Source organism: Ixodes scapularis, unplaced genomic scaffold (genome assembly GCF_016920785.2).
Source record: "Ixodes scapularis isolate PalLabHiFi unplaced genomic scaffold, ASM1692078v2 PGA_scaffold1__304_contigs__length_218370807, whole genome shotgun sequence".
NCBI lineage: Eukaryota > Metazoa > Arthropoda > Arachnida > Ixodida > Ixodidae > Ixodes > Ixodes scapularis.
Window position 1 is genome coordinate 70,334,607 of NW_024609846.1, and position 9,808 is coordinate 70,344,414.

Here is a 9,808-nt window from a genome sequence, read left to right on the forward strand (position 1 = left end):
ACCACACCGAAGAGGTTGTCTTACTCGATGGCGCCATGCATCAACGCATCAGCCTCTTTTGAAGGCGTCGTCCTTGCAGGTGTCTTGGGGCAGGCAGGGCGAGAGCTTGACGTAATGTTCAGGTCCGAGGTCCGCTGGGTTGACCTTGCCCGGGTATTTCCCTTGGGTTTCAAGAAGAGCAGACATTCGACCGGCTAAACGCCTCGAAGTCACGTTATTTCGGCGGTGAGTTACGTGACGACGGGCCTCGCCCGTGAGCGAAACATGAGACGACGAACCAAGGCCGCCGACGTCCATCGGCGGGCCGACGTGCCGATTTCAACAGCCATCCGCGCAGCCGTTGCCGATTGCAACAGCCCCTCCGCCGCCTGGGAAGTCGTTTCAAAGGTGAGCATCCTCCTGGTCGCCTGAAGGAACGATGTGTCTTGCTGCCGGCCACGTAGAACCCCCACTGTTCTCAAGACGTATTCAGCAACGATAGGAATTAACCCGCACAACACCGGCAACCGTAGAAAGCAGGCAGGCACCCAACCCAACCCAAAGGAACGCCAGATAGCTGAGTAAGATAAATCAGACACAAAGCTTCTACCTTACTTAAAATCTCACCCCAAAATACAATGTCACAGTCATCATAAATCCCACGACAGCTAAAACTGAACTTGCCGATATTAGGACCAGCAAAGCAATACAACCTCTGAATACAATTGCTCTCTACACACAAAATACTGCAAGGGTAAATGGTTAAATGCACTCAGGTTCAAGTTGGCTAAACTGAGTTGGGTCATATCTTGACGAACATCAGTCCTCGTGTTGAGGGCCTACTCAGGCCGTCGGCGTTGCCGTTACTCCTGCCCCTTTTGTACACAACGTCAAAATTAAACTGTTGTAGGGCAATGCTCCAGCGCAAGAGGCGTCCGTTTTTCGGAGACATATTACGTAACCACGCCAAAGAGCAGTGGTCCGTTTCAAAGGTGAATTTGTTCCCCGAGAGGTAGCACGAGAGCTTTTGAGCCGCCCAGACCAAGCATGCGCACTCTTTTTCGCTCGCACTGTACGCCTGTTCTCGAACGCTGAGCTTTCGGCTGGCGTACAAGACAGGGTGCTCAATGCCCTCATTATCCCTCTGACATAACACAACTCCCATTCCTCGGTCGCTGGCATCACACTGAACGACAAACGGCCTTTCGTAATCAGGAGCCATGAGAATGGGCTGTCTAGTAAGTGCTGATTTCAGTGCGTCAAACGCTTTTTGTTTTGGTTCGTCCCAGACGACGAGCGGTGGTTGTGTTTTTCGAAGCGCGTCAGTGAGCGGGCTAGCCAAATTCGAGTAACCGCGGATGTATCGCTGATAATACCCAGTAAGCCCGAGAAACGCTCTGATATCAGTTTTAGTTTTAGGTCGGGGATAGTTTGCTACGGCTTCAATCTTAATCTCGGACGGACGACGAGATCCTTATCCTACAACATGGCCCAGATACGTGACCTCGGCTCTACCCAAGTGGCACTTCTCCGCCTTCACTGTCAGACCGGCCTCCCGGAGTCTGGTGAACACTGCCCGCAGGTGATCGAGGTGACCATCCCAGCTGTTAGAAAAAATAGCGATGTCATCAAAATATGGTAAGGCAAAATCGCCAAGTCCACGCAGCACCCGATCCATTAAATTGGAGAAACAAAAGGGAGCATTCTTTAACCCGAAACTCAGCATCAGGGGTCGAAAGGTGCCAAACGGAGAAACAAAGGCAGAGAACCGACTGGCACGCTCTGTAAGGGGCACCTGCCAATATCCCCTAACCAAATCAAGTGTGGAGATAAATTTGGCACTGCTTACTGTCTCGATACGCTCCTCGATGTTCGGTATCGGGTAAATTTGGTCCTTGGTTGTCGAGTTTAGTCGACGATAGTCGATGCAAGGACGCGGATTTTTACCCGGAACCTCGACCATGATCAGAGGGGACGTGTAGTCACTTTCTCCGGGTTTTATCACTCCCAGTTCAAGCATTTTATCGATTTCAGTCTTAATTAGTTTCGCTGCCTAGGAGACACTCTGTAGGGCTTTGCCCTGACGGGCTGGTCAGATATAAGCTCGATATCATGAGTGACCCATGTGGTCTTACCCGGTCGGTCTGAAAAGACGTCCTGGAACTCGGTCAAAAGCTGTTTTAGACCTTCAATCTGCGCAGGTTTCAACTCTTCCGTCTTTACCGCCTTCCGCATAACGTCGTCCACCGTCTCGGTACCAGAAGCCTCACTTAAAGACGCGATTTGCAGCGTTTCTTCTTCCGGCGCATTCAGGGTCACGAAAGCAATTTCTTCGCGTTCGAAAAATGGCTTCATTAGATTTGCGTGATAAATTTTGACTTCCTTTCGCTTCCCCTTCATTTTGACAGCATAATTTGTATCGGATACTTTCTGGGCAACCTCTGCCGGACCTTCCCAGTGCACTTCGAGCTTATTTTGTCTTGAACTCCTTAGAAGCATTAACTTGTCGTTCACCTTGAACGGCCTTTTACGGGCCGTTTTATCATAGCATGTTTTCGCCCTGAGCTGCGCTGCCGACATGTTGTCCTCGGCAATTTTTCTAGCAACATGCAAGCGTTCAAGTAATTCGAGGACGTACTCTACAACTGTCGTGTCCTCTCCACTTCCTTCCCAACACTCGCGTAACATACGCATCGGAGAACGCAGCGCTCTACCGTACACCAACTCTGCGGGACTGAAACCCGTAGATTCGTGCTGTGCCGAACGCAAGGCGAACATCGCTGCGGGCAAACAGCGCTCCCAATCCCGCTTGTGCTCATGAGTCAGTGCTCGGAGGACCCGTTTCAGTGTTGCATGCCACCGTTCCACACTGTTTGATTGCGGGTGGTGGACGGAACTATGAATGATCTTAATACCGCACCGCTCAAGGAAGGTCGTCGTCAAAGCACTCGTAAAAACGCTACCCTGATCGCTCTGGAGCTCCGCAGGGAAACCTACTCTGGCAAATACGGTCAGGAAAGCGTCGACCACTTCCGTTGAGCTCAAGCTTTTCAGAGGCACCGCCTCCGGAAACTTAGTGGCAGGACAAATCATTGTAAGAAGGTACTTGTACCCTGACTCAGTGACAGGCAAGGGCCCTACCGTGTCCACTACCAGGCGCTTGAAAGGCTCAGAGATCAACGGGACCAGTTTTAAAGGGGCCTTCCACTTGTCGTTCGCCTTCCCGACGACCTGGCACACGCTACATGTCTTCACGTGTTTCTTAACATCTCGAAAACACCCTGGCCAATAATACTCTTGAAGTAATCGCTCTTTGATTTTCTTTGTACCGAGATGCCCTGACCAAGGGTTTTCATGCGCCACGTGCAGGAGGTCGGAGCGGTACTTGGAAGGCACTACGAGTTGATCATAAACCCTTCCTCGCCTGTCCTCGTATTTCCGATGAAGGAGACCCCCTTTCTCGTAAAACGTTATGTTTTTCCGGGCTACCCCTTCCCTCTCTGTATTGGAGAGTATCTTGAGGCTGGGGTCACTCTTCTGTTCGGATTGCAAACTCGCCGTCCCTACTCTCAGTAGACTTCGCAACCTAGAAGTGACTGGAGGAACAACGCGCCCCTCAGCCATTTCCAAAACGTCACAATTTAAGGACTCATCTGAGCCTGGAGAGTCCTCTCCTTCGTCGTCGGGTTCGGACCGCGTCTCGCTTGCATGCCCGGCGTCCCCATTCAACACCACGTTCTCGGAGGTTTCGGGTTGCTCATTGTATCTAAGCTGGCTAGCAAGCTCCCGCGCTTTCGACCGAGTTAGTGCCATCACTACCCCGTCGGTCAAACGCTATCCCATTTTACGCAGTTTTTGGTCCGATTTATTAGAAAAGAGGTAGGGATACTGGGGTGGTAGGTTAGCTGAAACCGCAGCCTCCGTCTCCAGTGCGCCGAAAGGACCTTGAATAGTCACCCTGGCTACCGGCAGACAGACGCCCTGCTGTTCCACCACCTGCCGTATCCACGCACACTCACCAGTGTAGTGGTCCGCTTGCACGAGCGATTGGTGCACGACGTCCAACGTGGCGGCGCAGTCCCTGAGCACCTTGCAGGGCTCGCCGTTCACGAGGAGGTCGTGGAGATAAGGCTCGAGCAGCCTGTCGTTCTCGTCATCTTTACTAAGGTACGAAAATACCACCCGAGGCTTTCGGCAACCAGCCGCCATATGACCCGTCTCGTTGCAGCGGAAACAACGCATGGGCTTTCTCGCCTTAAATCGCTTTTTGCCCGATGCAATAACTTAGCGGTTGGCGCCAGTCAGGCTGGGAAAATTGCAGAGAACAACTCTACAAGAAATTTAGGTTTGACCGTTAGGGCGCCAGGATGACAGCTCGCCGACCATTGGAGAACAGTGTACCACGTGTGAGTGGCGGAATTTGAAGAGATTGGTCGGTTCCTGAGGGGAAAGGAGGCCCCTACGGGCCTACAAAAAGAGCGCGGAGAGGATTTTGAGGGATTCGGACTTTGGATTTGATGGAGAGAAATTGGGGACGGGGGTCGAGACTTTAGACGAGGCAGGATGGTTTCCCAAGTTGGGACTTGTAACTAGAGTGTAAATAAATGCACATAGTTCTCTACAAGCAGTGAGTCGACCCGTCACTCAGCGACGTTCGTGCCACCACGCTCCAGAACATCGAAGCGGAACCTGCCTCCCACACCACCGGGAGGACTTTAACTGGCGCAGTCGACAGGATGGTGGCGCGATTTCCGGTGAGACGACGTGGCGGCGACCTGCGGGCAAGTACGTGAGCTTCAGCTCAACGGTGGACGAGGCGCATCCCTGTGAGAACCCTCGTGGGCTCCGGCCCGAAGTGACCGAGACGGCATCTACGTGAGAGGTCTTGGGGGTTTTGACCCGACGTCAACGGTGGACGAGGCAACATCCACATGAGAAGCCTCGTGGGCTCCGGCCCGAAGTGACCAGGACGACATCCACGTGAGAGGTCCTGGTGGGTTTCGACCCGAACAGAAGAAGGCGACATCCCCGTGAGAGGCCTCGTGGGTTTCGACCCGATGTGAACAAGGCGACATCCTCGTGAGAGGCCTTGTGGGTTACGACCCGAAGAGAACGAGTGAACGGAGCAACAACCACGCGAGAAGCTTCGTGGGTTACGGCCCAAAATACAGCGACGACGCAGCATCGTCTACGTGAGAGGTTGCGTGGTGTTGCGACCCGAAGAGCGGATCAGCGGGGCCCGAACCCAAGACCGACTCCGGTGGGTGACGTCCAGCGACACCGGAGAGTTATCGACTCAGGAGCGGCGCACTGACACAGGTGGGACTCATTTCTGTTTCCTCCGAGTTTCGCATGTCAGTGGTGTTGCGGTCGGCGACTAAAGGAGCTCGAGTTATAATGAGCGAGAACGGGGATTAGAGCTCGGCGATGTTGGACGACGTATTAAAAGGGGGAGGGAGTGAAAGAGAGAACGCTCTCCAGCTAAAAATTGCATCTTTAAGACTCAAACTCAAGATAGCCAAATTTTACGCTAATCAGGACGAGGAGAATTGGCGCCGCGGTGGGAAAGATGAGGGCCAGGTTGGAGCGACCGGAAAATTCGAGGTGGTCGTCAAGACGGGCGAACAATACCTAGTGGAGTGGGAAAGTATCCTGCTGCCGTGGACGACATGCCCGGAACAGGTGAACATCGAGGCCCGCTGCGAAAGCGTGAGCGATGGTGACAGCGGCGAAGGGAGTGAGGGCGATAACGCGTTTCAGCTAAAAATTGCAGCTCTAAAAGCCAGGCTCGAGATCGCCCAATTTAATCTGAAGCAGGCAGAAGAGAAGTTGCGCCGCGGTAGGAAAGACGAGGGCCGGGTCGGGGCGGGCGGCGCATCCGATACGGTTGTCAAAACGGACAACTTACACTCCAAACCCACCGAGAAGATAGACGCGGACAGCGATGACTGCGGCGACATCGAGGTCGAGCCGGCGGTCCGGACGGGCAAAGGGCACCAGAAGCCCGCCGGGAAAACGGACGACGACGACGGGTTACCCGAAATCTTGAAAGAGCGGCAGAAGCTTGAAAATCCGGAAGAAGACCGCGAGGAGAACGCATACGGCGATGACTGCGGCGGCTGCGAGGTGAAGCCCGTTAATAGGAGAGCTGACGCGGACGAGGCAGATGCACCCGCCGGTGATCCGGTGACGCAAGGAGGCGAGAGCGAGAGCGGGAGCGATGGTGACGGCGGCGACGAGGGGACGAACCCGGTTGGCGACATCGAGCGCCGGGATCCAGGGAACCCCGGCGCACCGGTCACCGCAGCACTGGGCAGGCAAGGGCCGTCCCAGGCTGGGAGGAAACGGCTGCGCAAGAAGCGCATCGCCAGGTCGGAGTCGGCGGTCAACAAGAACTCCGGGTCCAACCCTGCATCGGCTCCGGGCTACGACAAGGACGGTCATGCAGAGGATGTGAACGACGGCGAGAGGACGGCGAAGAGAGCCTTGATTCCTCCGATCCAGGCGTCGAGACGGAAGCTCCGACTGCGGAGAGGCGCCGACTTCGGGACCAGGGCCGTGTCGTCGCCGAAGGTCAGGCCGGTGGTGCATCGCAGGGCGACGCCCAGGGACAAGGTTGCGTCGCGCTACTCCAGAAGGGGGAGTCTGGACGCAAAGTGCTGCGGGGGCGGCAAACGCCAAATGAACACGGAGGAGACGAGGAAGCCACACCGGTCGGTGCCCAGAGCTCGCACGCGTGAACAGCAGACTTCAGGTTTGGGCTCGGGATCGGCGGGTGTTGCGGAAGCGACTGACTGCGAGCCGCCCCAGGTAGTCCTCAGAACGTCTTTAACGGCGACGAGATGGACGACTAAACGGCCACGATTAGGGGGGGTAGCTAGCCAGGCTACTAGGTTTTTATTTCATTTTTAGTCTACATTTATGTCACGGCCCCCCTGATTCATTGTTCTTTTGGCCTTCGGTTGGCCCCTCGGTATATTATATTCTACGAAATATATATTTTTTGTGTTGGTTTTTATTCTCTGCGGGGAAGTTTGAGTGTCCCCACGTAATTGAAACGTGTTTGGTAGCTTTAGCGTTGGTAAGCATGTTGCGGCTAGACCTGCAGGCATGATTAGGGCGTGGTCATTATGCCACAGTTTTGAGAGCTACCACCACTGATTTTGCGGGACCCTGGAATGTACAGGAGTGGGTCCAACTTGTGTGTGATCGTGAGTGGCAGTTTGACTTTGAACATTACAGCTATCACGGCAATTTTTCTTTTGTGTGACCATTCTGGTGTGTGTTGGACGTTTTGCATGCGGCAGCCGTTTTAGTGTTTCTGGTTTTGGAATTGTAACCATTTTCTTATTTTTATCGGTGCCGTTTGATTGTGTTCACATTTACAGATGATCAGTTGGTGAACTTTTAGAGCGTGATGTTGACGTTGTTTCTTTTGGTTAACTGTGGGCCAAGTAGTTGGTTCGAATATTTGCCAGTGCGATATTCGGGGAAGGAATTTATGTTGCGCTTACATCAAGTGTCAACGCAACAGTCTTGGTGGGGAGGAGTTAAGTATTTAGGAGTCCTGCTTATTAATTAACGTGTTTGCTTTTGGTTAGGAAAGTTTATCTCTCCTGAGTTGCGTCGGCATTGTGTTTTTTTAGCTTTCTACGTTTGGGTCGGCGGGGCCAGAGCGGCCGCGACGCGGGAGCGGTCCCCCCGCGGTCGTTAAGAAGCGTCTCGGGTTTCGGGGGTCTGCTCGGACCGGGACCGAAAGAGCCCGCGCTGGAAGATGCTTGTGGCTTATAGCCGAATGTGCGTGTATGCAGAGGGTTTTGCCGCTTTGTATAAAATTGTCGCTTTTTGCCCGATGCAATAACTTAGCGGTTGGCGCCAGTCAGGCTGGGAAAATTGCAGAGAACAACTCTACAAGGAATTTAGGTTTGACCGTTAGGGCGCCAGGATGACAGCTCGCCGACCATTGGAGAACAGTGTACCACGTGTGAGTGGCGGAATTCGAAGAGATTGGTCGGTTCCTGAGGGGAAAGGAGGCCCCTACGGGCCTACAAAAAGAGCGCGGAGAGGATTTTGAGGGATTCGGACTTTGGATTTGATGGAGAGAAATTGGGGACGGGGGTCGAGACTTTAGACGAGGCAGGATGGTTTCCCAAGTTGGGACTTGTAACTAGAGTGTAAATAAATGCACATAGTTCTCTACAAGCAGTGAGTCGACCCGTCACTCAGCGACGTTCGTGCCACCACGCTCCAGAACATCGAAGCGGAACCTGCCTCCCACACCACCGGGAGGACTTTAACTGGCTCCCTCTTGTCTTCCTCGGAGCGTGGCTTATAATATTTTCCGCGGTAATCGCCGCGCGCTCCTGGAAACTTACGTTCTGGGGTATCGTCTTTCTGGCTACTCCGGCGTGCCACAAACTCTTCGGCCAGCTCGGCAGCCTTTTGAGTTGTGTCAGGATTTTTATCCTGAACCCAGTATCGCATTACCTCCGGCATGCCCTTGTACAGTTGTTCGAGCCCGAAGCACTCGACAATGCCGTCGCGGTTACCGTAGACCTCCGCACTTTTAAGCCATTCCACCAAGTTCGACCTAAGATTGTAAGCGAACTCAATGTATGACTCTTCGGATATTTTTTTCTGGCACCCCGAAAACGCTGCCGGAAAGCCTCCGTCGACAAGCGATACTTTTTCTGAAGGCCGAGCTTGACCGCGTCATAGTCTGCTGCCTCCTCCGGGCTACGTCTGGCGACAACCTGTGCCGCTTCACGAGGCAACAACGTGAGCAAGAGCTGAGGCCATGTATCACGTGACCACCCGATTCTGTTGCACGTTCTTTCAAAATTTACCAGAAAAAGACCAATATCCTCACCCACCTTGAAGGGCTGCATTAGGTCTTTAATTTTTAAAGCCTTCACTTCGCCGGGGTTCGAGACGCCCCTCACTGCCTGATTCATCTCGAGACGTTTCATTTCCAGTTCCAAGCGCTTCATCTCCACAGCCGCTTCGCGTTCCTCTTTGGCTTTCAGCTCAGCAGCTTCGCGCCTCCGCTCTTCCGCCTCGCGCTCTTCCTTGGCTTTAGCTGCTTCGCGCCTCCGCTCTTCCGCTTCGCGCCTCTCTTTGATCATTTCCCAGCACTCACTCAACTCTTTATCGTCAGCGCCTAGGGCCTGGATTGCCTTCACGAGGAGTGGTTTTCGTTGAATTTTCCTGGCATCGCTCCCCAACTCCTCACACATTAACAGCAAGTCCGGCTTACGCAGCTGCTCGAGATCCATATCGAGTGTGACTTGAACTCGCTCTATGGCTGTCCAGCAAAACCCTGCTCGAGTACAGCCCCACCACCAGTCCTAGACTACCCCGGCTAGAAATCTGGCGTCCCTATGAGCCAAGTCGAGCACTCACCACTCCCCACAGCCGACGTCGCTCAAGTCCATCCCACCGCTGCCACCAGTTGTCGCGGCCGACGTGAGTCCCCAGGATGGACCAGGCTCGGGTGGGGTCCAGATCCGGACGGAGCTCCTGACAGGAATCTCAGCAGGCGACGATGGTTAAAACTCTCCTTTATTTACATGTCAGGGGAGCAAAGAGCTCTGGCTATACAGCAGCAAGCCGCAGCTATGAGCCTTGATCTTGGTGAGCTCCTCGAGTTAGGTGAGCTCAGTGCTTTTAAAGTATTTCGGTTGCCATGCAGTCGGGCGGAAACCAATCGCGGAGGTGCACCAGTTTCGTCAGCCACGCCTTCTCGGAAAGACCCTCTGTCCAAGTTACGTCACACGTCCGCGCACACCACACCGAAGAGGTTGTCTTACTCGATGGCGCCATGCATCAA

At 53.9% G+C, this 9,808-nt stretch overlaps 1 protein-coding gene across 1 annotated transcript; it reads right to left on the reverse strand.

Annotated features, from left to right (window-relative positions):
* Positions 1-7,291: 7,291 nt before the first annotated feature.
* LOC121835748 (axoneme-associated protein mst101(2)-like) lies at positions 7,292-9,254 on the reverse strand. Its single transcript, XM_042290226.1, has 4 exons — positions 8,853-9,254; positions 8,665-8,768; positions 8,355-8,569; positions 7,292-7,422 (listed from the first exon to the last, which is right to left on the reverse strand). The coding sequence occupies exons 1-4, from the start codon at positions 9,252-9,254 to the stop codon at positions 7,292-7,294; spliced, it is 852 nt and encodes a 283-aa protein (XP_042146160.1).
* Between the last annotated feature and the right edge of the window lie 554 nt (positions 9,255-9,808).